Raw genomic sequence first — 27,830 nt, 5'->3', positions numbered from 1 at the left:
AGGGGGAGGTCAGGAGGGGCAGGTCAGCAGGGAGAGGTCAACAGGGGGAGGTCAGGAGGAGGAGATCAGCAGGGGGAGGCCAGAGGGCAAGGATGGTAGGGGAGGAGGGCGGCAGTGAGGTTGGCAGGGACAGGACCTGCCTGCGTCCCCGCTTGGCTGCCTCCACGCATGGGCTGGAGTGTCCTGGGGCCCCTGGGCCAGGACCTTGCTGTGGAAACTCCTCTGGGCCCCTGGGGGACTGCCCTGCCTGATGCCTGCCTTGCAGGAGTGTGACGTCATGACCTACGTGAGAGAGACCTGTGGGTGCTGCGGTGAGGCACTGCCCATGGCGGGGTCGGGCCAGCACCGGGCAGAGGGTGGGAACGCGGCGGGGCAGGGCATCATTGGGTCCCCCATGTGCGCCTGGCCCTGGGGTCTGAGATCTCCCAGTGCGCCCCGCTGACCCTGCCACTCCCCAGACTGTGAGAAGCGCTGTGGCGCCCTGGACGTGGTCTTCGTCATCGACAGCTCCGAGAGCATTGGGTACACCAACTTCACGCTGGAGAAGAACTTTGTCATCAACGTGGTCAACAGGCTGGGCGCCATTGCTAAGGACCCCAAGTCCAAGACAGGTCAGCGCAGCAGGGACGGGCACGGGCGGGGCAGGGGCGGACGGGACATGGGAGGCGAGGGGACAGGAGAAGCCCAGATGTGTCCCTCCGATGAGGGCCTCTGCCCGGCCGGGATGCCTCAGGCCCCAAGGCAGCAGGTGACGCCTCCCGTGTGCGGCTTGCAGGGACACGCGTGGGCGTGGTGCAGTACAGCCACGAGGGCACTTTTGAGGCCATCCAGCTGGACGACGAGCGCATCGACTCCCTGTCGAGCTTCAAGGAGGCCGTCAAGAACCTCGAGTGGATTGCGGGCGGCACCTGGACACCCTCGGCCCTCAAGTTTGCCTACGACCGCCTCATCAAGGAGAGCCGGCGCCAGAAGACACGCGTGTTCGCAGTGGTCATCACGGACGGGCGCCACGACCCTCGGGACGACGATCTCAACCTGCGGGCGCTGTGCGACCGCGACGTCACGGTGACGGCCATCGGCATCGGGGACATGTTCCACGAGAAGCACGAGAGTGAGAACCTCTACTCCATCGCCTGCGACAAGCCGCAGCAGGTGCGCAACATGACGCTGTTCTCCGACCTGGTGGCTGAGAAGTTCATCGACGACATGGAGGATGTCCTCTGCCCAGGTGAGCGCGTGGGCGCAGGGCAGCGGACACGGAGCACAGGCCCCAGGACACCCTCACCCGAGGGACGAATGTGCAGCCCGGGGCCGGGCTCCGGGTGGGAAGGGGTCGGCCTCTTGCTGCAGGGCGAGGCCAGCTGCACCCTGAGCCTGTCTGGGCAGACTCGTGGGCCACTGACCCCGCTCCGGCCTCTCTCTTCTCTTCCAGACCCTCAGATCGTGTGCCCAGACCTTCCCTGCCAAACAGGTAATGCAGGGCACCCAGCCCCCACCCCAGACTAGCAGAGGAGCCCCGGTGTCCTTTCTTCTCCAGGGCTGGGCTGGGGGAGGGGCTGTGAAGGAGCCACTGCTGAGGCTGCTCCTCCATGAGATGCCCCCCCCAACCCCGCCCAGAGCACAGGGGAGGAGGGGCTCTGGGAAGGCGGCACAGGGTAGGGAACGCAGGATGGCGTTGTGAGGCCCGGCAGCACGGGGGCTGCTGGCCTGGCGCTGTGCTGGGCATGTGGCCACTGGTCTTGGCCCACTGTGGGCCCTGCAGTCTCCCCCCAGCTGCACCGCAGCTCCCATGGGCTGTCCGTGCACATGGCACTGGGAGGAAGCCCTGGATTCAGTGAAGGAACCATCCAGTTCAGAACGGTGCAGAGGCACCGACACCCACCAGCGCCAGCCCATCCTGCTCCCACCCTGCCCAGTCTCGGAGCTTCGGCCTCAGCTCTCATCTCTGGGGGTGGGGGTGGCTAGCTCTCAGGAGCCCTTGTCCTGGATGTGGTCCACGTGGGTGCGAAGCTGGACTGGGGGTGCCCGAGGCAGAGGTTCTGCCTGTGCCCAGGGCTTAGAGTGCCGTCCAAGCTCTCCTGGCTGTGGCGCTGCCCCCATGGTGACCGGGCCCACAGGAGGTGCCCGGGGGCATGAGAAGCTTAGTCCCCCTCCACAAGCCATCCCTCCCAGAGTGTAAGCTGGGGACGCCACGGAGACAGGGTGGGAGGGTCTGACCTGGAGGACCGGGGGAGGAAATCTCTCAGGGTCTGCGGTGCGAAGTCAGCACTTCCTCACACACACGGGTCAGGGTGTGCATTCAGCCGTTTCGTGGGGAGCTCTTGGTGGGTGAGGAGGGCCACGGAGCATATTCATGGGCCCTGAGGCCACCCCAGGGGAGGAGCCGTGGACTAGGGGCCAGGGTTCGCCACACTGGAGGCTGCTCCTGGGTCTAGCCGCCCTTCAGCAGGTGGGCAGCCTCGGGCCCCACAACACATGGGCTGTGCCTCTGCTGGGGTGTGGGCATCCTCCCCAGGGTCTGCCAGGGCCTTCACCAGCACCAGGGCAGCTGGATCCTGAGGGCAGGAACCAGACCTTGGCCCCTCCACCCTTGTTCCTGAGGGGGCAGGGAAACCTCAGACCCCGTGATGGGCGACATGGCAACGTTCACTGTGGACTCATTGCTCTCTGTTGGACAGAGGCTTCCCTCCACTCCGGGTTATATCATGAATGGGTGCTGTGAGTTTCTCCTAGTGTGAGTGGGTGCTGGGAGTTTCTCCTCCACTCCGGGTTCTGCCGTGAGTGGGTGCTGAGGCTTCCCTCCACTCCGGGTTCTGCCGTGAGTGGGTGCTGAGGCTTCCCTCCACTCCGGGTTCTGCCGTGAGTGGGTGCTGCCATCTTGGCAGGTCCTTTCTCTGCGTCTGTGGATGTCATGTTACCTTTCCTGTTTGGCCTATCATTGCAATTGGGAGTTAGCCATTGAGCTTTGTTGATTTTCAGACGTCGAGCCAACCTGCATGCCTGGAATAACCCACCTGGGCATGGGGAGTAGCTCTGTTCATGCGTGTGGGCCTTGATTTGCTGGTGACTTCCTGAGGGTTTGTGCTCATCAGTGACATCGGCCTGCACGTTCCTTTCCTGTGATGTCTCTGGTTCAGGCCTCAGGCAACCCAGGTCTCATAGGGTTCCATGGTGACTCCCACCAAGATGGTGACCCGGGGTGAGCCAGTTCTCCCTCCTGGGAGTGGGTCACTCAGGCCACCAGAGCACCACAGGGAAAGCAGCCAGGAAGGACACAGGGGCCCTGAAGCTCTGGCCTCCTCTGAGGCCTCCAGGACATGACAGTGAGTTGGAGCAGTCCCCATTGAACCCCTCCCCTCCCCCCGGCCTCCCTGACCCCTGCAGTACACCCAGAGCACATCCACCATTCAAACTATTTGTAATTTCAAAGTGAACTTGACCCTGTGGCTCCAGGAGCTATAGCAGGGTCAGCGTTAAATTGGCTTTCACCAGCGTGCACGCCTGGGCATCCTCCTTGGCCCTCCTGGGCGCTGGGTGGATGCTGCTGGCTGTGGGCTGGCCCTGGCCTTCTCCACCCCGAAGCCCAGCCCCCCTGGGCCTGCACCCAGCCTGTGGGTGTCTCAGCTGCGCTGGGGCCAGAGGGTGCTGGAGAAACAAGCCAGACGTGGTGGAAGGCAGTGGAGGCGGAGCCCGCTCAGTGATAAGAGCTACATGGGGGCCACAGCACAACCTGAGTTCTGCCCAGTGGAAAGAAAAAGCAAAGGCATTTCAGGGGCCCAGGGGGAGGAAAGTTCTGGAATCGAGGACTCACATCTCAGGGGCTGAGGAAGGGTTTCCCACTGCAGGCTTCCCCAGGCGGGCTCCTGAAGGGGGGCTGGCCAGGGTCTTCCTGGCAACAGGGCCTGGGGCACTGGGAGCCTGCTGGAGTTTGGTGCGTTTCTCAGCACAGGTTTGAATGGAGCTGTTTTGAGCTGAAAGGTTTTCTTGAGGTCTGTGGTGTCCCCCAGAGATGCCGCCATGTTGGCCTCCTCTCCTCACTCCCTGTCCCCCCGCTGCCCGCTCCCCGCCACCCCCCACTGCCCCCATGCCTCCTGCCAAGGCCAAGCCACACACTGCCCCACACCCCACCTGCGTCTCTGCCACCACCTCGCTGGCCCAGGTGCCGCTCCTCTGTCTGGTCTCGCAGAGTGGGTCTTCCAGCAGCAGCTACAGGTCACGCCCACCCCGGCCTCAAAGTCTTCTCTGGACACTCCCTTGCAGATGCACCGTGGCCTGGCGGCGAGCCCCTGGTCACCTTCCTCCGCACGGAAGAGGGGCCAGACGCCACCTTCCCCAGGACCATCCCCCTGATCCAACAGTTGCTAAACGCCACGGAATTCACACAGGACCCAGCCGCCTACTCCCAGCTGGTGGCCGTGCTGGTCTACACCGCAGAGCGGGCCAAGTTCGCCACTGGGGTTGAGCGGCAGGACTGGATGGAGCTGTTTATTGACACCTTTAAGCTGGTGCACAGGGACATCGTGGGGGATCCCGAGACTGCGCTGGCCCTCTGCTGAAGCCCTGGCGGCCGCCCAGCCTGGCCGGCCCCTCCCTGCCATGCAGGCTTCCCAGGGCTGCTCCTGCAGGCTGGCTCTCCATGGAGGCTGAAGTCTGGAATCGGAGGGTCAGCAGGGCCGCAGGCCCTCCAGAGGCTCTGGGGCGCCTTCTGCCTCTCCCCACCCCGGTGGCCGCCGTGTCCCTGGGCGGCGGCTTCATCTTCCCGTCTCCCTCCGTCTTCCTGCAGCCTCTCCACTTTTTATAAGAACACCGGTCATTGAATTTAAGGCCCACCCAAGTCCAGGATGCGTCCTCGCAAGACCCTTAACTCACTCCTGTCTGCAGAGTCCTTCTTTGCTCCCTCAGGTCACCCTCACAGGCTCCAGGGTTTGGGCGTGGAAATCTCTGGGGCCTTTACTTAGTGACCCAGCTGGGCTGCGTGAGTCAGGGTGGCGCTGAGGGTGGGGTGCAGCCTGAGTGCTGGGGGTGTCTCCCCCTCGGGGTTCCAGTGGAGCCTCAGAAACAGGCCCCAGAGGCTGGAGAGCCTTGCACCCATCCTGTGTACGGTTACTCGTGGGCACCCAGCCCATCTGGTGGTGGATAAAGGCATTCGGGTTGGGCAGCAGATATTCCTGGGACCTGGCAGTCCTGGCACCGGGAGGTATCTGGGCTGGTGTCATGCCCCCTGGAGCAAATAGCCACAGCTGCCTGCCAGCAGCTGTGGACCTGGGGTGCCTGCACCCTTCCAGCCCAGCCTCTGGAAGCACAGTTGGGAGAGCATTCACCAGGCATGATCTCTGCTGTCCTCGGAAGCCTGAGCAGGGAACCCCAGGGGCCACTGCGTGGGGGAGTGGCAGGGGTCACCATCCAAAGGGCGCAGCCCCCACGTCGAGCTCGGACCCTGACGTTCATCTAGGCTGGGCTCCCACCAGGCAGGGCTGTGGCCATTTCTCATGGCCAGGTTCTCGGCCCCACACCCCACAGGGTGGCCAGGCCAAACTTCCCACTATGGGATAAAGGATCCCCCACAGAAGGAGAGCAGAGTCCACACACAACCCGACAGCCTCAGCCTCCCTGTGCCCAGCCAGCCCCCATGGCCTCCCATCTCCTGTAGACCCCACAGACACTGATGCCTGGAGAGAGACCCCCAAAACCAGCCACCCCCCGACATGTCTGTCTCCATGTGCGTAGTGACAACTGAGAAAATGTTTATTAGTTCTGAGGAGGTTTGGGAAGCCCAGTGGTGCCTGAGAACTTTCTGAACATTTAAGCAGGTTCCAAGGTGTGGGCCTCACTATGGAGGCTGCCCTTTCTTTCACTGAATAAGCTGCGTCACTCGTAAGCTCGCTGAGAACCCCGTCTGCCAGCTCGTGCGTGCTCAGACGCGCTCCGTGTGTCTCGGGTGTTCTGTAAAGGCTGAAGTGCCCGTGAGGTCACGCTGCTGTGTTCAGGGGTTTGCTCACTGCCAGCAGGGCTAGGACTCTGTACCTCCAGGGCCCCCAGAGGTCGAGTTTCGGGTCAGGGCCCTCCGTGCACATTCGTAGGGTCAGGACCTCGCTCCTGAGGGATTCCTGGGGGTCCGTGTACCAGCTGTGACCACGTCCAGGGGGTGGGCTGAGGAGCAGATGCCCTTGGGGAAACTGGCTCTGTCCTTCCCCTCCCCCATCCCAGGAGCTGAGGTGCTAGTGAGGCCGCAGGGCCGGCTCCATGCATGTGGACTGTCCGTGTCCCATCCTGTGGTCTCTGGCCCCATGTGACACCCACGTATGTGGTGGGTGGCCTGGGCTGTGGCTGTGGCCCACCCTCACACTGTCCAGGGTGCCCAAGGCTGGTGACCACCCAGGCAGGTGGCAGCCGCTCTCAGTAACAAGGAGTCCTAGGGCAGAGCCCGCCTGGGCTGCCCCTGTGCCCACTGCCACTCACCATGGCCGGTACAGGGGCTCCTGGTCTTTCTGGGAGGGATGAGGCCCAGTCAGCTCTAGGGGTTCTGGGCAGCTCTGGGACCCAGCCAGTAGGTGGTCAGGCGGGGGGTATGGGGGTCCTCCTGAAGTCCCTCCCGCACCACAAAGACAGTGGCCCTTTGGTGGGCCGCAAATTCTTGGGCCACGAGAAGATGTCTTGGGGCCCCTTCCCTCCCAAGAGGCAGGGATGGCGCTCAGCAGGTGGACAGGGCCTGGGGCCTGTGTCCGGGTCTTGGGCCTGGGAGCACCCGCAGGGGAGACGGTGGCTCCCAACAGCGCTGCCTGAAGGGGCTGGGCCGAGGACCTGCACCCAGGACTGCCCCGCAGAGCCCGGCCGTCCACGGGGCCCATGGGGAGGGTGCGGGTGGAGGGCGGGCACTGGGCTGGCACCTGCCGGGTCCTGCCAGCCGCCCCGCCCAGCCCGCACCCCGTCTCCCCGCAGAGCTGGCGGTGGCACAGTGCACGCAGCGGCCCGTGGACGTCGTGTTCCTGCTGGATGGCTCCGAACGGCTGGGCGAGCAGAACTTCCACAAGGCGCGGCGCTTCGTGGAGGAGGTGGCGCGGCGGCTGACGCTGGCGCGGAGGGAAGACGACCCCCTGAACGCGCGCGTGGCGCTGCTGCAGTTCGGGGGCCCCGGGGAGCAGCAGGTGGCCTTCCCACTGAGCCACAACCTCACGGCCATCCACGAGGCGCTGGAGGCCGCGCGCTACCTCAACTCCTTCTCGCACGTGGGCGCGGGGGTGGTGCACGCGGTCAACGCCATCGTGCGGGCGCGCGGCGGGGCGCGGCGGCACGCGGAGCTGGCATTCGTGTTCCTCACGGACGGCGTCACGGGCAACGCCAGCCTGCAGGAGGCCGTGCACTCCATGCGCAAGCAGAACGTGGTGCCCACTGTGGTGGCCGTGGGCGGCGACGTGGACATGGACGTGCTCACCACGCTCAGCCTGGGCGACCGCGCCGCCGTGTTCCGCGAGAAGGACTTTGAAGCCCTGGCGCGGCCCGGCTTCTTCGACCGCTTTATCCGCTGGATCTGCTAGCGCCGCCCGGTCCGGCCGTCCATGGTGCTAAGTGGCCCGGGCCCCGCGCTCGCTCGAAGGACGCCCCAGGCCCGCCCTGCCCCCTAGAGGGCCCGCCCTACCCCCAGAGCCCCCGCGGGGTCCCCTAGCCCCTGCCTGGCCCAGCCTCCCTCCACCCCCTGCAGCCCTCCCAAGGCTCCTGACCTGCCTGGCCCTGAACTCCGGAGCAAGCCCTGACCCAATAAAAACGCTCTGAACCCACTGCGTGCCCGCTCGCTGCGTCTGTGCTCAGGAGGGACCCCGAAGCTGTCCTGCGCCCAGGAAGGAATGCTCCAGCTGTCACTCGCCCACCAGGGTCCATGGCTTCCCCGGCCCAGCCCTGCCCTCCTAGGACATCACCCGCAGGTGCTGGCTGACCCCACCTGTGCAGACCCGGCAACCTTGATCAGCAAACTCTCCTTCCAGCCCCAGCCAGGACCACCGTACTCTGAGAGCATCACTGCACAGGGAGGATCTTCTGTGGGTGGACGCATGATTGATGGCCGACAGAGATAGCAGGTTCCAGGCTGGTTTTGTTTTGGGTGGCCACCTCAGTGGGTTTTTCCTATTCAGATCCCCAGGGTCCTTCAGGCTCAGCTCAGTGGCACCTTGGTGAGCCACAGGCTCCATGGGCAGGCGCTGGCCTGGCAGGAGCGGTCTTGGCAGCCATTACCGGGCACCACAGACCACAGCTTGGACAACTCCCAGCATCGACCACAGCTCTGGAGGCGTCAGCCAGGCTGGGCTCCCTCTGGAGGCCTAGAGAAAGGCCTGCCGCGGCCTCTCTCCAGCGTCCCGGGGTTCCTGAGCTCCTGGCAGCCTCGCTCCAGCCTACCATGGCCCACTCCTCTGTGTGTCTCTCTGTCCAAGTCCCCTTTGGATAAGGACACAAGTCACAACACGGGACCAGGGCTCAGCCTGCTCTAAGATGAGCTCACCCGAGTCACATGGGACCAGGGCTCAGCCTGCTCTTAGATGAGCTCACCTGAGTCACACGGGACCAGGGCTCAGCCTGCTCTAAGATGAGCTCACCCGAGTCACACGGGACCAGGGCTCGGCCTGCTCTAAGATGAGCTCACCCGAGTCACACGGGACCAGGGCTCAGCCTGCTCTTAGATGAGCTCACCCGAGTCACACGGGACCAGGGCTCAGCCTGCTCTTAGATGAGCTCACCCGAGTCACACGGGACCAGGGCTCAGACTGCTCTAAGATGAGCTCACCCGAGTCACACGGGACCAGGGCTCAGCCTGCTCTAAGATGAGTTCACCTGAGTCACACAGGACCAGGGCTCAGCCTGCTCTTAGATGAGCTCCCCTTAGCTCGCTGCATCTGCAAGACCCCATTTCCAAACAAGGTCACAGCCAGAGGTCTGGAGGTAGGGTTAAGGTTAGGGGTTAACATGTGAAACCTGGGGGATGCAGTTCATCCCCATACACCCGAAACTCTGTTGTCCTTTGGGAAGACTCACTCTTTTCTTCATACTCCACCTCTTCCTCATCTGACCACTCATCCTGTAGCTCCAGGGAAGGACTTCAGTTATTTTCTCTTTCTCTCCTCCTTTTCCATCCCACAAAAAAGCTATGCAAATGCCAGGAAGAGACAGCCCACCTGTGTTGCTAAACTCTGCGCCCTGAGTGCCAGCCCTCAGATTCCTGTGCTCCAGGTGAACACCCGGTTCCTGCAGGTGGAGGAGGCAGAGGCCCCTGCAGGTGCACAAGCTCCGCCCGCAGGAGGGCGCCCAGGGCCTCTGCAGGGAGAGGGCACTCCCCTCTGTAATGACAGCTCCCGTGTGTGTAGCCTCAGATCCTGCAGGGCAGGAATGTCAGACCCACTGGAAGGAACTTCAGATACCCACAGATTCCACCCCACAATTCCACCCAGCAACTACCCGTCACCACTGGCCCTTCACCAATAATTATACCACACCAATGTCCCCTCACCAGAGTCCCTCACAAATGTCCCCCGGCCAGCCCAACACCAATGTCCCCTCACCAGTGCCCCTCACACATGTCCCCTCACCATCCCAACACCAATGTCCCCTCACAAATGTCCCCTCACTGTCCCAATACCAATGTCCCCTCACCAGTTTCCCTCCCAGCCTCCCCTCCCCAGCATCCACACCCCAGCGCTCCCTCTCAGCTGGATGTGTAGAAACTGTAGATGCTGAGTGATGGTGGCCCTGGGCCCATACACACCTTGGGTGTTTTTTCTCCCAGTAGGATTCTTGCCATTTGTCTTGGTGACAGCATTTTTTTCCAGGAGCAAGTGTGTTGTTTTCAGAATGGAAATCTCTGCAGTAAGGCATTTGAGTTTTCAGCCTCACTCAAGGACAGACTCCCCAATAATCTTTTTAATATCCTGCATTGCTGTCTGACAAGTACGTTGATACTTCGTCTATCACATGTCATAGTCCATCTGGAAGTAATTTGAGGGTATAGTGATTTTTCAAGTTATTTTTTAATGGAGAATTTCTCTGGAAGCAGGAGGCTGCCCAGCGGGGAGGAAACATCCCCAGGAAGCTGCTGGCTGAAGGGTGGACTCGAACCGAGGACAGGGCCAGTGCAGCTCCATAGGGCTGTCCAGACCTGCCAGGGAGCTGCACCTGTGACTCGGGCTCTCCTTCCAGCGCCAAAAGTCCTGCTGTCCCCAGGGCCTCTGTCCCATGCACAACCAGGCCCCTTCCCGCAGATGAGGGGCCTCATGGCCCAGGGACCTGCACTAAACCCCCAGTGCCCAGAATACCTGGGACCCTGCCTGCTGCGGCTACACCAGGCATCTGGGGACCCTGGCGCTGGGGTCTGTCTCCTCACACTGCAACCCCACTCCTTCCAACCCAGCTCCCACAGCCCCCTGACCATGTGTCTTGCCCCTGCCCCAAGACCCGCAGCTCAGCTCTCAGCCCTGCCCCCAAAACCGCAAACACACAACGCAGGTTTGGTGCCAAGAGTTTACTGGAGGTCACATGAGACTAAGGAGTCACCTGTCCCTGCCAGCACTTCCATTCCTGGGAGACGCCCCTCTGCCCACCCTCCTATCCTCCAGGGCCCACACAGACAAGCTGTGTCCCAACCAAGGTCACAGCTGTGCCCTCTGGGTATGGGTGGGGGAGGGGCCACAGACACCCGAGGCCTCCCGTGAGGTCACTGCTGCCTGGCCTCCAGGCGGTCCAGCACCAGCGCAGCCTGGGTCTTGGCTTCCTGCAGGAGGCTGGAGGCGCGATGGTGGATCTGACAGACACACGGAAAGAGGGGGTTGGGGGTTCCAGTCTTCACCCGGCTTGCTAGCAGCAACCTCAGAACCCTGCTACCCAGGGCCAGTCAGTAACCACCCTGAGGCTGTGAATCCAGGCCCCCATGCAAGTCCCGGGCACCACGCCTGCATCCTGCTCACCTGGTCCTTAAATGCCTCGTCCGTGATGTCCCTCAGGTTGATGAGCATGTTGAAATAGGCGCCAAACACACCCATCTCCAGGGCTTTGGCCGCCACCTGCAAGGACCCCAGGGATTGTGCTTGCCAAGGGCAGAGCTGGTCAACAGGGATCAAGACTGCAAAATCTGCTAGGAGGAGGGTCTCTGCCTGAGGGTCCCGGAGGGGCTGGGCTTCCTGGTCCACACCACAAGGAGCCCAGCGCAGTCCCCACGCTTGCCCCACAGAGGGGAGCCCAAGCTCAGCAGGGCTCCCGGCTTCCTCCACCACTGAGCTTAGACACCTCCTCTTACCCAAGCAGGGCTCATGGTGGCTCTGCCACTCTAGGAGCCGAGACCACAGTTCTAGAGGCAAAGCCATCTCTTGGAGGCCCCCCGGAGGCAGCCTCAGGCTAACGGCCCGTCCACTGCCCAGGGCCACTTCCCGGGGACTGAGGGGACACTTCTCTGGGACCAGACACAGAAAACAGTGTCTTTCCTGTAAAGAACCCGAAGACCATGAGGTCTCAGGGCGGCGGTAGAAAGTGCAGAGCTGGAGACGGACGCGCCTCGTCCCAGAGCCACTGCCCGGCCCTGGCGCCTGTCAGTGCGATGCGTCCATTTCCAGGAGTTGTCTTGCATGTTTTCCAGTGTTTTGTTGTTTTTGAGACAGGGTCTTGCTCTGTCACTGAGGCTGGAATGCAGTGACGTGATCACAGCTCACTGCAGCCTCAACCTCCTATGCTCAAGCAATTCTCCCACCTCAGCCTCCCAAGTAGCGGGGACCACAGGCACCTCCGTGCCTGGTGCATGTATCTGCTGTACAGACGGGGCCACTATGTTGCCCAGGCTGGTCTCCACTTCCTGTACTCAAGTGGTCCTGCCGCCTCAGCCTCCCAAAGTGCTGGGAATACAGGCGTGAGCCACCGTCCCTAGTGGCTTCTAGAGCAGAGGGTGGGGTGATAGGGGGGTCTTGGGGGAGGTGGAGCAGCGTATACAGTGGTCAGGGTGGGCTCTGCAGACACATTTGGGTTTCTGCCTATCTGTGGTGCGACCATGAATGAGATCTTAGAACTCAGCAGACACGTGGGCCCTGATGGAGAAAGCCCAAGCCCCAGGAAGTGCCTCCAGCCCCGCTCAGCCCAACAAACCGCCTGCTCTCCTATAACTGAGTCCATGAACTGAGGTCTCCCAACCCAGCTCAGCCAAGCAAATCACCCTGTTCTCCAGCGACTGAGCCCCAACAACTGCTTCCTGCTTTATAGCAGGAGACCCGGGGTTCCCAGGGTCCCCCTACCTGGAGGTCTGACCGACAGGCCAGGTTCCCACACTGGGCCAGTTCCTGCAGCGCCGGCCAGAGTGAGGCCACCGTCTCCGCCAGCGTCAGGGGCACAGAGACTGCCCACCTCAGTCCCTCCTGCAGGGCCGCGGTGCGCCTAGAAGGGAGAAGAAGAGAGAGCCTGGGCACAGGGGCCACGTGGGCAGGCAGTGGCCACACTGCACCCCAAGGGGTTGAGCAGGCAGCAGACATGGGCGACTGAAAGTCATCCAAACACCCAGCACGCCCAGGGCAACCACGCCTGTCACAGCGCCCAGACACCCGGGATCCTGGCCACTAGCTCCCCAGAAGCAGAGGCCACAGGCACCCGGGGTCCTGGCCGCCAACTCCCCAGACATAGAGGTCCCAGGGTGGCTGCCGGGCTCACCTGTCCTTTTCCTCAGGTGTATTCTTGGGCAGCCTCATTGCTTCCTGCCAGAAACAGACAGAACCACCAGGCGAGTGACCATGGGGGAAGCAGCCACGCCCTCTGAGCTCCCATGAGGGGCTGTGGGCAAGGACTGTGTCCCAGGCAGGGGCAAGTTCTCAGCAAACGGAGCTTCAGCATCGTTGGGCCTGTGGTTTACAGCCCTTGGCGTCAGGCCTGGTGGATGGTTGGGGTGGGCGGGGTCAGGGGCACAGCAGGTGGTCGGAGAAGCCCCGGGATGTGGGGAGGGGCAGGCAGTTCCCTCAGGGCCCTTATTCTCAGATAAGGAGCCTGAGGGCCCAGGAGGTCCCCTGAGCCCTGGAACCTGTGGGGCAGGAGCGGCTCTGGGCTGCGGTCTCCAACATAAGCAGCTGCAGCGCCCCAAGCCTGGGTCTAAGAGGCTCAGACTGTGCAGACGAACTCAGCAAACTCCAAAGCCCCTCGCACCCCTCCCCGGCCACAGGCACTGGCCTTTCTGAGGGCTCACAGGTGTGGCTCATGGCATCACCTCAAGGCACTTGGCTCCTCAGACCTGCCCCATGTGGGCAAGCTTGGCTGGGGTCACAGGCTGACTTCCTAGGACAAGACTGAGCACAGGGACCCACTGGGAGCCCTGCTCACACCCGCTGTGGCTAGAGCTCCAGCCTCAGGGACAGTCGATGGGGAACATGCTCACTTCATCTTGGAAGATTCAGCCAAATCTCCGCCAGAAAGTCATCATCAACGGCCTCTTCCCCCTGCCATGGATGGGAGCAAACGCTCCCTGGGCCCCGGCCAGAACTGGATTCTATGACCGTCCCAACAGCGGTGATTGAGAAGCAGAAATGCCCAGTGTCTCCCTGACCGGCTGGGCGTTGTTGGGACCATGCCTCCTGGCCGCAGCCCCTCTCCTGAGCCAGGGTCTGCAGAGTTTTGCACAGAGGCGGGACGCCATCCCCACGCGGTGATTGGCACTATGAGCACCCCCTCGGCCAGACCCTGCAGTGTCCACAGCCTCCCCGGGCAGAGCTTGGCTGAGCATGTGCTTCATGTGGCCATGTCTGTGACCGGCTGTGGCCGCCCGCCAAGGCCGCAGTTTCCTCTGATTCATCGCGAGGCTGGGTTTTGTTGGTGATGGGGAAACACAGCTTTCTATTCCATCTGGAAGTCACTTATGTACTTGGTGCAAGGTAAGGATGTCTCCTTACTTTTTTCAAAAGTCCAGCTTCGTGTTGCTCACAGGTAGTGTGAACAATTCAGCCCCTCACCCACTGGAGTGACCGCTGATGCCTGGCACAGTCTGCCCATTCCCACCCATGTTTCTCTAAACTATACGCCTTATATTTCTGTTCCCTTCCTGCCTCATTACATTTTCATTTATGTACTTTTTCTCTCTACTTGTTTTTTTAATTATCCAATTACTCATCTTATTTCTTATTTTACTTCTAAATTTAAAATTGTCACTACATTTTATTTATATATATATATAAACATATATATTTACTGCAGAGACAGCCTCGTTCTGCCGCCCAGGCTGGAATGCAGCGGTGCAATCAGCTCACTGCAGCCTCAGACTCCTGCCCTCACGCTACCCTCACCCGAAGCTAAGCCTCCTGAGTAGCTGGGACCACAGGCAACTGCTACCACGCCTGGCTATGTCCTTTATTTCTTTTTTTCTTTTGGTAGACACAGGGTTGCCTAGGCTGGTTTCAAACTCCTGAGCTCAAGGTCTTCTCCCACCTTGGCCTCCCAAAGTGCTGGGATTACGGGTGTGAGCTGCCATGCCTGGCCTATTTCTAATATTTACATTTAAATTGATTATTGTTTTTTTTTTTTTTTTTTTTTTTTTTTTGAGACGGAGTTTCACTCATGTTACCCAGGCTGGAGTGCAATGGCCCGATCTCGGCTCACCGCAACCTCCGCCTCCTGGGTTCAGGCAATTCTCCTGCCTCAGCCTCCTGAGTAGCTGGGATTACAGGCACGCACCACCATGCCCAGCTAATTTTTTTTTTTGTATTTTTTTAGTAGAGACGGGGTTTCACCGTGCTGACCAGGATGGTCTCGATCTCTTGACCTCGTGATCCACCCGCCTCGGCCTCCCAAAGTGCTGGGATTACAGGCTTGAGCCACCGCGCCCGGCCCTTGATTATTGTTTTTAAATGCCGCTCCAGGTCTAAAGTTCATCAACCCAATAAAGCCTAGAAAAGATCATCTTGTCCTGGGGAGGCTGTTTAAACTGTGATACAAGACCCAGAAAAGATAGTTAGGACTGGTACATTTGACGACCTAAAGAATAAGAAGCCCCCATAAGCAAAGTCCAAAGATGATGAACAACACATGGGGGGTGGGGGAGCTGAACCCAGAAGGAGGCCTGACTCCCCTAGTAAATAAAGAAGTCCTACAAAGCAGGGAAAGCCCCAAGAGAAACCTAAGAGAAAAGGGGTTGAAACGTTTTCTGACGTATGGAGAATGCTTAACCTCCCTGGTAAAGGGAAGCCTGTCCCAGAACAACAGACTCCGTGAGCAGCATCGCCGCTGGGGACTTCGGAAAACTCCAGGGACAAAGCTGGGAGCCTGCAGGGCTGTGTGTAAGGGGAGGGAGAGGCAGTGCCCGAGGAACTCTGGAACCCGGAAGGGGAACCCCCTGAAGGCCCATCCATTGTAAAAGTAAATAAATTAAACCTGAGCTTTAAAAATGACTGGAAGAGGTGTTCCGTGTCTACACCTCCCTTCAAACACGTCCAGAACGGAGCTTTAGGCCACTCCCTCTGCCAATCCAGGCTGCTTAGCAGAGACCCTCATCCCGGCTCCCTCTGCCTGCTGCGGATTCCACAATTCCACCATTCCACCTGCGTTTAGGGCCTGCCTTCCTCACCCAGCCTTGCGGAGGAGACTTCCCAAGTTAGGCCTGCAGGTCTGTGGAGCTCCCGGAAACACAGGTGGGGCCTCCTCATTGCCCTGCTCCGGAGGCTGGGGCACAGGATTCTCTCCCCCTCCCTCCCCCACTCTCCCCATCTCTCTGTCTCCCCCTCCCGCTCTTCCCTTTCCCCTCTCTCCCCACTTCTCCCTCCCTCCCTCTCTATTTCTGCCCTCCCCTCCTGTCCTCTCCTGAGCTGGAACTGCTCAGGTGGCTTCCTGACCTTTCTCTGCCTTTCCCCGGGCTCTCTGGCCCTTGCCCTGGGCTCTGAGCGCCAGCACCCGTCAGTGGGCACCTCCTCCCAGCTGAGGCTCACGTTCTTGTCCGTTTGCAGGGAGGTGCGGTCACTGCCTGAGCGGGTGTTATCTGAAGGTGGTGTTTCTGTTTTGTGCTGGGCCTGACTCGGGGCGCTCTGGCCTCCCTGAGAACACTGATCACTGTTTTCCTGAGATTCTCGCCTCCCTTTCCAGGAATGGCAGGGTTTTAAAGGCTTCGCCTTGCTCCAGGTCTGTGCGGTCAGGTCTCCACACATCAGAGAGCTGCCCCCTCAAACCCGGGCTCCCCTGCTGGGAGGCGCCAGTTCCTTGTACCCCGGCCATGGCTGTGAGTGTGGGGTCACCCTGGCCAAACCCGCAAACCCCGCTGGGCCCCGCACCCCCAGAGGTGAGGGCGGAGCTGGTTGTCAAGGCCAGTTGCGACCCCCACGGCCCCTCCCCGCTTCTCACTGGGCCCCGACTGGGGGTTCGCTGTCGTTGGGCCTGGGGAGGCAAGAGCGCCCCGAGGGCTGCTTGTGGGCTCCACTCACCAGGCAGGCGGCGAAGGCCTCGGCGTCCGCGTCCACCAGCGCAGTCAGCTTGGCCGAGGCCTCGCGGAAGGGCGGGATCAGGCGCCGCATCGTGGCGTCCAGGGGCTGGAACTGGCGCCGCCCGTAGGTCATGAGCCCCACCATGGAGCCCAGCGCCGCGCCCTGCGGGAGGGGAGACTGTGGGGGACGCGGCTGCGAGGGGCGCGGGGACCCCAGATGGCCCGCGACGCCCCGGGAACAGAGGGGGACCCGCGTACTCCCTGCGTGAGTCCGGCCGAGGGTCCCGCCCCTGGGGGTCCCGCCCGTGTGGCCCCCGCCTCTCTGCCCAGGGCGGCCCCAACCCTCCCCATAACTGCCCCCTCCCTGCCCCCTCGTTTTGCCCCCCACCCACCCCCGGGCTCACCATGGCCGCAGCAGCCGCCGCCACCGAGCCGCCCCCGGGAGCCGCCGAGCGGGCGCCCACCTCGTCCACGAAGGCGCGCAGGGACTTGTCGCCCAGGCTGCGCTCAGGCCCGGAGTCAGGGACCAGGTACCTGCGGGGTGGGCGCGGCTCAGCGGCGGGCGGGGTCCGGGAGAGGGGAGTGGGGGGAGCGCGTCCTCGGGGAGTGGGGGGAGCGTGTCCTCCGGGGAGTGGGGGGAGTGAGTCCTCCGGGGAGTGGGGGGAGCGCGTCCTCCGGGTGGTGGGCCGGGTGCGGGGAGGGGGGCGCCAAGCAGGGAGGGGTAAGAGCGGGGAGGGCAGAGGCTCACTCGATGATCCGCTCTTTGGGGTTGAAGGGGGACAGGGAGTCCAGGCCCAGCCGGTTCACCACCTGGAAAAGCGGCTTGGGGTAGAAACCGCCTGGCGCGTCTCCACCCCCAGGACAGCCTCCGACGTGCCTGCGGGTCCCACCCTTGCTACAGCTGCCCCCGTCCTGAGCACATGGACGCTTTGTGGGGAGCAAGGCAGAAGCGTGGCTGGCACCCCCCACCCTTACCCCTGCCCCACCAGGAGCCCTGTGCCCCTCCAGCAGGCACCCCATACAGCCACTCACCCTGGGTTGCCCTTGGGGAAACTGAGGCCCAGAGAAAGGAGCTGTCCTCTGATGACCCTGATGACCCCTAAGCCAACTGCCACTCATCCCTCACCGCCCCCCACACCGCTCAGCCCATCGCTGTCAGCCCCGGGCAAACGGTTTAATTCTCCATGTCTTCACGTCTAACAAGTCCTGAAGGCCCCGAACAGCCCCGCGTCACCCACACAGAAACTCTTACCCAGAAAAGGGAATTTTACCCACATTCAAAATAAAGTTGCAACAGTCCTATTTAAGATTAGAATTCATTCTGCGAAACCCATTCAGAACGCGTTGACTATGCGACCGCCACCCCACAGAGGGGAACAGCAGCCAGCGCTCCCTCGCCTCCCTGGTGGCCACAGACCTTCGAACCCCCGAACCCCCGAGGCAAAGCCTCCTTGGGCAGGAAACCCCAGGAAGATGTGGCCTTTTAAAGGCTTGGCCAAACTAACAGACAGGAAATCATCCAGGACCAGGCGAGACCAGAAAGGCGAGTCGGAGCGGCCTGCCAGCCTGGAGCCGGGTCCGCTCTGGGGCAACTGCCCGCCTCTGGCAGCCCCTCATGAGTGGGGAAGGTCTCGGCCTTCAGAGTGGGGTACCACTGGAGACCCCTGGAAAGTGACATCCCCAAAGATGAATTAGAAACAGCACCCGCCAGAGGAAACAGTTGATGTACTTCCCAGTCCCTGCCTTCCCTTTGGGTGAAGCAGGAAAAAAAAATCTCTGCAAGGCTACGGGCCTCACCAGACACACAATTCACTCCTATGTGGTTCCAAGGCTCCAAGCCAAAAGCTCAGCTTCAGGGTCCTGTGGGGCAGTGTCCCAGAGCGCTAGCACAAACCCTCCTTGGAGGAGAAAACTTTGAACCCAGTTGTCCAAGGATTACCATAGATAAAACTCCAAAGAGCCTGCATTCACAACCAAAAATCACAGGACACGAAGCAAAGCAGCCTCACCACCAGGAGGCAGCATGGAGCCACGGGCGTAGCCAGACCCGTGCAGGCCGCAGGCTCGGGACCCTTCAGGTAAAGAAGACAAAACTCGGCCGTGTGCAGTGGCTCACGCCTGTAATCCCAGTACTTTGAGAGTCCGAGGCAGTGGATCATGAGGTCAGGAGTTCAAGACCAGCCTGGCCAAGATGGCGAAACCCTGTCTTTACTAAAAAAAAAAAAAAATAGAATAATTAGCCAAGGGTGGTGACGGGTGCCTGCAATCCCAGGCTATTTGGGAGACTGAGGCAGAGAATTCCTTGAACCCATGAGGCAGAGGTTGCAGTGAGCCAAGATCACGCCACTACACGCTCCAGCCTGGGCGACAGAGCAAGACTCCGTCTCAAAAAAAAAGACAAAACCCCAAAACCCCGTGCTGGAAAGCAGAGGGGGCCTTACACATAAGAAGACAAGGCCGTGTGGAGAAGCAACAGCTGCTGCTTACAGAGAAGGTGCCGTTAGAAGGCTGTCTGTCACTGACTACTAAAACTTATGCTGGAATTTCAGTAGATAAACAGGCATTTATGTACCTACACAATACTTTAAACACCTTGAAGTACTCCCACAAAGTATTAGTGGCAAAAGGAAAAACAGTAACGTTGCAGTGAAGGGCCTGGGTGGAAGGGTGGTGCCACACTGACCAAGTGCCTGGTCCACGTGGGCACCTGAGAAAATGCGCATCATGGGGATCTGGCTTCTCTCAGGGGAACACACGGCATTTATGCTCTTCCTGCCAAAAGTGTGTAACTGGCTGGGCGTGGTGGGGCACGCCTGTCATCCCAGCGGTTTGGGAGGCTGAGGCGAGTGGATTACTTCAGTCCAGGAGTTTGAGACCAGCCTGGGCAATACAGCAAAACCCCATCTGCTCACAGTTAGCCAGGTGTGGTGGTGCACACCTGTAATCCCAACGGTTTGGGAGCCCGGGGTGGGAAGATCTCCTGAGCTCTGGAGGTTGGGGCTGCAGTGAGCTGTGACTGCACCACTGTACTCCAGCCTGGGTGACAGAGCAAGACCCTGTCCCAAAAGAATTAATTAATTTAATTTAATTAAAATTTTAAATGCACAATACTTCTGGTCACAAGCAACGTCAGACCAATCCTCACTGAGGAGCTTTGAAAAGCCTGTCCTTTTAAACCCCGTCAAGGCCAGTGAGGGTCAAGGAAGACGAGGAATAGCTCTGGACAACAGGAGGCAAGGCGGGCTCAGTGCTGTGTTCCGGGAGCTGGATGGTGGGCTGAAGGAGAAACCGCTCTGATGCGAGTGATTCCGACACTGATGCGACTTGGCTATGGCCTGACGCTCACTCGGTAGTAGGACTGTGTCAGTGTTGAATTTCCTGATTTTGATCATTATAGTGTGGTTATGTAAGAGAATGTCTTTGTTCTTAAGAAACACAGCCTTAATAAATTAGAGGTAAAAGAGCACAGTGTCTTCAACCCAACTTTTAAATAAGCCAGCAAAAAATATAAAATGATTATACACAAATACATGGGGCAAAATGCAAGCACTTGGAAAACATGGGTGGAGGGCAGGAGTGGAAAGCCACCCATATTTTCTCTGTAAGAAATTATACAAAATTTAAAGTCACAAAAAATTCTGTTGCTGGGCACAGTGGGTCACGCCTGTAACCCCAGCACTTTGGAAGGCCAAGGCAGGCAGATCGCGAGGTCAGGAGACCGAGACTATGGTGGCTAACATGATGAAACCCCGTCCCTACTAAAAATATAAAAAATTAGCTGGTCGAGGTGGCACATGCCTGTAATCCCAGGTACTCAGGAGGCTGAGGGAGGAGAATTGCTTGAACCCGGGAGGTGGAGGTTGCCGTGAGCCAAGGTCGTGCCACTGCACTCCAGCCTGGGCAACAGAGCAAGACTCCATCTCAAAAAAAACAAATTGTAACAGCCAGGAATACAACAGACTAGGCCACAAATGTGCCGTGATGGAGAGGCTGGCTGGGTTTCAGAAAAGCGCAGTGAATGCAAGAGGAAGAGGTGGCAGGGGGGTGAAGATGGAGGCAAAGACACCAAAGCTGCTGCGGCCTCACAGTGTCCCTAAGTTAGAGTACTAAGCAATTGCCTCAGCAATTGATCTCACAGGAGAAAATGTGCCTGAGCCGATGCAAGGACGGAGTCCACCAGCCACGAGAGCCACATCAGTAAAACACAAGCAGGGTCAAAACCAACCACCAAAAGACAAAACCTCTCCAAAACGTCCCTTCAAGCGGATTGTGCTTATTGTCAAAAACACACCTGAAACAAAGTGGCCTTGAGTAAAAGGACAGAGAAGGGCGGAGAGCGTCTCGCAGACGCTGCCACACCCCAGCAGGACCTGGGTCCCCAGGAACCCAGACTCCAGGGGCCTTGAGGCCTAGGTGTCCACAAGACAATGGGAATCACTTTCTGAAGGAGCCGCTCCGTGGATGGAGATCTGTACCCCATAGCTGGAGCCACACACATCCATAAGCCGCCCATTCCGGGGGTGGGAGGAGGTCAGGTCCCTCCACGGGAGCACAGCTGGCCCAGGAGGCGAGACCCGGCAGAGAGGGGTGCTGTCCTCTCTGTGGAGCTTGCACAAGTGAGCATATTATAGGTCACAAAAAAAAACCTCAATAAAGTTCCCAAAATGAAAATGAAAAGTGAAATCTCATCTTCTGAGCACAAGTCAATAAAACGAAGCGGGGGAGGGGAAGGAAAGCTGGGCCCCAGGGATGTGAACTCCACCGCAGCCTCCCCACCTTCCCACAGGCCCCTGTCTGAGCAGTCGGCCCCGCAGCCAGGCCGCCAGCCTGATCCGGGTGTGAGTGCTGGCCCCAGCCTCCCCAGGATGTGAGCAACAGCAGCCGCCTCCCCACCCTCCCCGCAGCCATCCCCAGCAGCCCAGCCCACCAGCCTGATCCGGTGCGCCTCCTCCAGGATGAAGAGGTTCTCCTTCTTACAGTAGAAGGCGGCTGCATCCAGCAGAGCTTTCAGGGGCACCAGGCCGACCAGCTGTGAGCCCACCACTGGGAGGCTCAGCTCCTGCCGAAGCACAGGCAGTGTCAGCACGTGGGGCAGGTGGAGAACTGCCCTGGCTGGAGAACGGGCACGTGGGGCAGGCTGAGAACCGCCCTGGCTGGAGAACGGGCACACGGGGCAGGCTGAGAACCGCCCTGGCTGGAGAACGGGGACGTGGGGCAGGCTGAGAACCGCCCTGGCTGGAGAACGGGGACATGGGGCCCCTGCCCTGCCCACAGGAGGGATCTGCGTGCCCCTCACAGCAGCAGTGGCTGCCCCCTGGCCAGCTCACCCGCGCCTCTCGGCAGGTCTCCTCGTAGACCGTGTGCAACGCTGTGACCTCGAAGTCCAGGAGGTTGGTGGACACCTGAGCCAGGTTCTTCTCATCCAGGTACCAGCCCATGCCCTGAACCTTTTTCAGAAGTCCCGGCTGCAAAAGAAGAGCGTTCCCCAGCCTGGGCTAGAAGCTCATCCTGCCTGGCCCTGCCAGCTTCTCCTGGTGCTTGCATCCCCCAACTGGATGGGGTGGAGCCTGTGCCTGGGTGGGTGTTGTGGTTCTCCTCCCTCCCTCCCCGAGTTGGCCAGGGAGGGGCAGAGAGACTTCGCTTGCCACAGAGAGACCGACCACAAGGGTCAGACGCCAGACACCCACCCCTGCAGGCCCCGCTCAGTCCAGGTCCTGCCTCCCAGCCACGCTCTGCCCTAGATGTGGGGAAATGCTGTAGGGTGGGGCCCCATGGACCCCCAAGCCGCTCTCCCATCCCTCCTGCTCCCCAACATGTCCCCTCAGTCCCCAACTCCTCATGCGGGGGCTCTGACCTCCGCCTTCAGCTAGGGCATAAAAGGGACTTGGAGGTCACTGTGCTTTTGTGCTGAATCTGCGGGTCGGGAAGCCGGACCCCAGGACCTCAGCTGCCTGTGGGACCCGGGGCTCTGAGTGGGGAACAGGTGGGCAGGGAGTCCCTCCACCTCTGTGTCTAGGTGTCTACACCATCTGTGCCAGGGTGACGCTCAGACTGGGTGACCTCTGCTGTGCAGACTTGGAGGAGAAAGGCCTGGGGGCACCTGAAGGTCTGCAGGGGTGTCGGGGACCCCAAGGTATCTGGAGGGATGTGGGGTGCCCCTGAGGGCACCTGGGACTCTGGAAGTAGCTGTTTCCTAGGAGGATGGAAACACTGCCACGTTTTAACAAAAGGAAGCCCTGCCTCCTTCCATGGAAAATGCCCTTGGAGTTGGCGTCCCTAGCTTCACTCCACCCTCGACCTGCCGACCTGGCGACCTGTGCTGCCCCCGCAGGGTGCGGACACTGAGGCTGGGCCTGTCTGCAGTGGGGAGGCTGAGCCCTGTCTGGCCAGTGCCCCGTCCACACCCGGACCGCCCTGCTTGAGGCTCTCGGCCCCTGACCCTTTCCCGAGGGGCCAGGTAGGGGTCAGTGAACAGGGTCACCTAGTCCTTCCCTCGGCCCTGCTCCCACAGGTGGAGGGGCTGGGTGGGGGTTGTGAGGGGGTCACCTGGTCCTTCCCTCGGCCCTGCTCCCGTAGGTGGAGGGGCTGGGTGGGGGTTGTGAGGGGGTCACCTGGTCCTTCCCTCCGCCCTGCTCCTGCAGGTGGCGGGGCTGGGTGAGGGTTGTGAGGGGGTCACCTGGTCCTTCCCACGGCCCTGCTCCCGAAGGTTGAGGGCGATGCGGTGGGCTTGCTCCTTCGTGCTGAGTAGGTTGATGTTGAAAGCAATGAGGAACTTCCTGGCCCCCGTGACCGTGGCCCCCCAGCTGGGGACGAAGGAGCTGGGGCCAAAGTCAGGTGCCCCCTCGGCCTGCTCGAGCTGTGGGCAAGTTCACCCTGGGGTGAAATGACCCCACGGGAGGGAGCAGTCCCACCAGGGTCCCAGGTCCCAGGAAGGAGGGGCCCAGCCCAGCCGCCCCCGCCAGGACAAAGGGGCAGGTCCCCCTCCTTCCCAGGCCCAACCGCCGAGGTGGGGGCACCTTCTTAGGGAGGGCTTCATACTCCCCAGCCCGGATGGCCGACAGTGTCCGGCGACTGTCCATCCTGGCCGCCTCGCCATACAGGTACACTGTAGGAAAGCCCAGCGGTCAGGCGTTGGCAGGGGGTCAGTCCAGGGGGTCAGTCCAGGGGGTCAGTCCAGGGAGTCAGTCCAGGGGTCAGTCCAGGGGGTCAGTCTAGGGGGTCAGTCCACGGGGTCAGTCTAGGGGGTCCAGGACTCAGTTCCTAGAGGACCCAGGTGGAGGGGTTCCCTCCAGTCTAAACCTGGGGATGGGCCCCACCATGCCCTCTCCCGGGCAGTACCCACTCTCCGCCACGGATGGATATTGGTGATCCCCGTGGACCCTCAGCCAGCATCCCCACCCACCCCCAGCTCACAGGGCCTTGAAAAGTCAAATTGCAGGGTTAGGATAGAACACGTGGGACATGGTGACACTGGACGCTCATGCTTCTGCTTTCCTTGTATAATAAACAGAGCCACAAGCGACCACATAAATATAACCACAGTGAAAAGGAAAAACTCGTGTTCTCTGTATGCCGGCGTGACTGTGCCGTGGGTTACGTATGCCCTGCATGCCGGCGTGACTGTGCCGTGGGTTACATATTCCCTGCATGCCAGCATGACAGTGATGTATGCCCCTGCCTCAGGGATCCTTCTGGGGGCGCTGGGGTGGCACAGCCCAGGGGTGGATGTGTACTTAGCCTGGGTTTGTCTCTGTGTGTTTGGTATCATTTTCTTGCTTAGGTTGATTTCTTGAGGTGAAATGATTGTACTCTAGAAGGCTCTTGGCTCTCCGGCCCAGCTGCGCCTCAGTACAGTTTGAGGGGCCCCGGGCCTGCGCAGCCACGGGTGAGGCTGCCATTTCTTTCAGTATTGAGGGAGCTGCACTTCTGCAGGTTGGCTTTTCGGAACAACCTGCCCTGGCAAGAGCTGTCGAGGGCAGAGAACTGCGGGCACTGAACCCGCGCCAATGAGACGGGCGGGAGCGAGGAGGGTGGGGCACGCTTACCTGGCACTGCCAGCTCCTCTGCCAGCCGCTGGCCAAAGGTCTGGGCACAGAGCACACACTCATCCATGCTGACGCCCCTCACGGGGACGAAGGGGCAGACATCCAGGGCCCCCATGCGGGGGTGCTCCCCTGCAGAGAGACGGCAAGGCCGAGCAGGAGGCTGGGGGTGGGAGTGGGTGGGAGCCCCACGGGGCTCTCAGACCCTCTGTCCTCTCCGGCCTGGGCAGCCCCCCGTCCATACACCCAGCTAGCTGCTCACACTAAGCACAGGGAGGAGGCCAGCCCTGGGCACTCCCAGCCCTGCCCCAGCTGCAGCACCAGTCCCTCCGGGACGACGGATATTCCTGGGCAATCCTCCCAGCCAGTGTCGGGGGCCGCTCAGTCCAGGAGCAGCAGCAGCCTGAGCAGGTGGTCTGGCATCTTTGGGATAAACCTCTCCCTCTCCTAAGTCACAAGAATCACTTTCTAATGGCTACAATGCTCAGCTCTCAGGAAGCCCCTGGCCAGGCTTAGTGGCTCCCTGAAGCAGGGAATCCACACTGTGTTTCCCAAGCATTCTTCTCACTAGCTGAGTCCCTTGCTGTGGCTACACCAGGCTCTGGGGCAGGGCCCACCCCTGGGGACGCCAGCCCTGCCTTTGCCTCCAGGGCCCAGGGCTGGTTGCTGCGAGATAAGCTTCTCGTCCGTCCACCACTAGGGGCCACTGTGCGTCCCTGGCCTCCCAGGAGCAGCCCACCGCCCAGCCCCTGGCCAGCGCCCATGTGTCCACACACCTTTGACCCTGCCCGGCCACCGAGGTGTTTGGCTTGTGGGCTGTTGGCAGGTCAGCTTCCGGGCAGCCCTTCCCCCCATCCAGGGCCTGCTCCAAGACCAGCTCTCTGCCCCCCTGGCGTGTGGGCAGGTGGAGAGGCCACAGACCTTCCCGGGCATGGCCCCTCCCCCACCCAGCCTTGGAGGTGGCCCAGTGCTGCAGGAGCGTGGCGACCTGGGGTCCCCAGAGCACAGCCCTGCAGTCGGGGGACGGTGACCCCCACACTCCAGGGTCCTCCGAGGAGAGCCAGAGCCAGCCCCGCTAGACCCCACATTCCATGCGTGGGCCCTGGGCCTCCTGCCCTTCCCAGGACACCGGGGCAGGGCTCAGCCCCGACACCCCATGACGCAGCGGCCACGGGAGAACCCGGAGCCTCACCTCGGTGCCTGCTCATGTCGATGAGCCGGGAGGCAGTGCGGGCCGCGTTGAGGGCCCCCTCCACCACGCACGCCGGCGGCCCCACAAAGGTGTACACGGTGCGGTTGGTGGAGGGGCCAGCGTCCACGTCCAGCAGCACGCAGCCCGGGGTCTGTGCGATGGCTCCCGAGATGGCATCAATCACCTGGACACAGGCCCGGCCCCCACACCTCAGCCTCCCCGTTTGAAAGAAGGAAAAGGAGCTTGGAGGTGGCTGCACCCCCACACCCAAACGTGGACTGAGGAGGTGGGCCAAGCCTTTGGGGACCCCCCGACGAGCTGAGCTCCCCCCGCAAACACCTGCACAGTGGCTGCCCCGGGACTTTCACAGAGGCCCAAGCCCGGCCCCTATAAGGCGGTGCCTCCAGGAGGAACGCCCCAGGTTCTGCCCCAACAGCCTGGGGAACCAAGAAGGTGACCGCAGGCACAAGGCACGGAGGGCCAGGCCCCCAACCGCCGAGCAGAGGAGGGGCCAGAAGGGCCTGGAAACTTCCAGGCGGCAGGACAGCTGGGAGCAGGGGCTCGGCCCCAAATCTCCACATCCCCGGGCCTTGGTGGAGGCTGGGTTCCCAGTGTGATGAGGCCTCCCTGCACCCCTGCAAGTGACCCCTGTGTCCCGGCGCTGCCTTCTGGGAGGCCTTCCAGGCAGCCTGTGGGGCCTGCACTTGTTCCTGGAAGAGCCTGGACCTCAGGACCATGGAGGGCGAGAGGCCAGACCTGGGGGCCTGCCTGACCCCTCTGTGCTGTCTCCTTTCGGGTCCAGTGGGGACAGTGGCAGCAGCTGGCTGCAGGGCGGGGGCTCAGTCATTTACGCTAGCTCCAGTGGAGGCAGGGTGGCCTCAGGGGCCATGCTGAGCAACCTCATGTGACGCCATGTAGCCCTTTTCATCAGTGTTAGGGGCTGCACTTTCAATAGGGGAACAAGGCCCTTTGAGGCCCAGAGATCTGCCCTAAACCCCACCGGAAGCACCAGAAGGCTCCTGGAGCCACAGCCAGGCCTCAGCGCCTACAACCTGCCATCCTGTCCCACCTAACCCAGGGTCAGGCACTCCCACATCCCCCCAACCACAGGACGTCCTTAAGGCCCACGGAGAGTGGCTTCTCCCTGCCAGGCCACGCCACACCAAGCCCACTGCCCCTCCACAGCCTGGGCCTCAGCTGCCCCACCGGCCCCTGGATGCTCCAGCAGCTCCTCAGGGCCTCACCTCCTGGTTCTTCCCCTCCGAGAAGTTGGGGACGCACTCCACCAGCTGGGACATGGCCAGTACCTCGATCTAGTTGCTCTTCTCTGGGGCAGACAGAAGCAGGGGCCAGGGCTCCCAGCCACAGCCAGGACCTTTATACACCCTCCGGCAGCACCTCCCACAGCTTCTCATTAACCAGCGAGTCACCACGAGGAGCAGTGGGGCCACGGGCCCTGCGCAGGCGCGGAGGAGGCGCTGCAGAGCCATGCTGGGTGCTGTCCACCCGGAGGGGATGGCTCCACTCAGCCAGAGTGTGGGTTCCCCAGAAAGCAGAGCGTGCCAGGGCAGAGGGGTGGGCCCTGAGGGCCCCCAGGAGCATCAGGCCAGCCTGGCTGGAATCCCAGCGTGACGAGACCTCCCTGTGCCCCTGCCAGTGACCCCTGTGACCCTGTGCTGCCTTCCGAGAGACCTTCCAGGCCACCCCTGGGGCCTGTGCTTGCTCCTGAAGGAGCCTGGAACTCAGGGCTGTACAGGGCAAGAGGCCAGTGTGAGGCCCTGGCTTGCAGAACCCAACCGAGGTCAGCTCAGCTCAGACAGGAGCGTGTAGGGGAGCAGGCATGTGAGAGTGAGCGTGGGGCAGGGAGCACACATGTGAGTGTGGATACGTGTAAGTGTGTGGGGGGGAACCACGCATGAGAGAGTGAGCGTGGATACACGTGAGCGTGGGGCAGGGAGCACGCGTGTGAGTGTGGATACATGTAAGAGTGGGGAGGGGGACCACGCGTGTGAGAGTGAGCGTGGATACACGTGAGCATGGGCATGTATGATGCTGAGGCCCCAGCTCTCCCCAGCAGCTGCTCCCCTGGCTGGAGGCTCCCCACAAAATCAGTGGCACCCGGGGAGACCTCATGTGTCCCCACGTTTGGCTGCCGCCCACTTGCAGTGCTTTTATTATTTTCCCTTTTTTGTTG

General features: G+C 61.3%; 2 protein-coding genes across 3 annotated transcripts in view; one reads left to right on the top strand and one right to left on the bottom strand.

The window, feature by feature from the left end:
* COL6A2 (collagen type VI alpha 2 chain) overlaps positions 1–7,776 on the top strand; it is a 33,544-nt gene extending 25,768 nt beyond the window's left edge. The window contains exons 22-26 of the mRNA XM_032277236.1: positions 128–311; positions 459–611; positions 776–1,228; positions 1,433–1,471; positions 6,940–7,776. Of these exons, the coding sequence (XP_032133127.1) occupies positions 128–311; positions 459–611; positions 776–1,228; positions 1,433–1,471; positions 6,940–7,535 (1,425 nt within the window). The 3' untranslated portion in view covers positions 7,536–7,776. The remainder of the gene's footprint in view (positions 1–127; positions 312–458; positions 612–775; positions 1,229–1,432; positions 1,472–6,939) is intronic.
* A 2,694-nt stretch (positions 7,777–10,470) lies between these two features.
* On the bottom strand, positions 10,471–27,396 carry FTCD (formimidoyltransferase cyclodeaminase). Of its 2 annotated transcripts, XM_032276542.1 has the most exons (14): positions 26,881–27,396; positions 25,637–25,820; positions 24,448–24,576; positions 23,419–23,507; positions 23,079–23,258; positions 21,730–21,867; positions 21,330–21,461; positions 17,151–17,212; positions 16,807–16,936; positions 16,404–16,565; positions 12,664–12,707; positions 12,255–12,393; positions 10,944–11,039; positions 10,471–10,780 (listed from the first exon to the last, which is right to left on the bottom strand). In XM_032276542.1, exons 1-14 carry the CDS (start codon positions 26,932–26,934, stop codon positions 10,694–10,696), a joined length of 1,626 nt encoding a protein of 541 aa, XP_032132433.1. In that variant the 5' UTR covers positions 26,935–27,396; the 3' UTR covers positions 10,471–10,693. The 2 variants fall into 2 exon arrangements, with proteins under 2 accessions (XP_032132433.1, XP_032132434.1); XM_032276543.1 differs by lacking the exon at positions 25,637–25,820 and having other exon boundaries at positions 26,881–26,903.
* Positions 27,397–27,830: the final 434 nt, after the last annotated feature.

The sequence above is a fragment of the Sapajus apella genome, unplaced genomic scaffold (genome assembly GCF_009761245.1).
Source record: "Sapajus apella isolate SASKATOON/1434 unplaced genomic scaffold, GSC_monkey_1.0 scaffold8, whole genome shotgun sequence".
NCBI classification, from domain to species: domain Eukaryota; kingdom Metazoa; phylum Chordata; class Mammalia; order Primates; family Cebidae; genus Sapajus; species Sapajus apella.
This window is presented reverse-complemented; position numbering and strand designations above follow the sequence as displayed.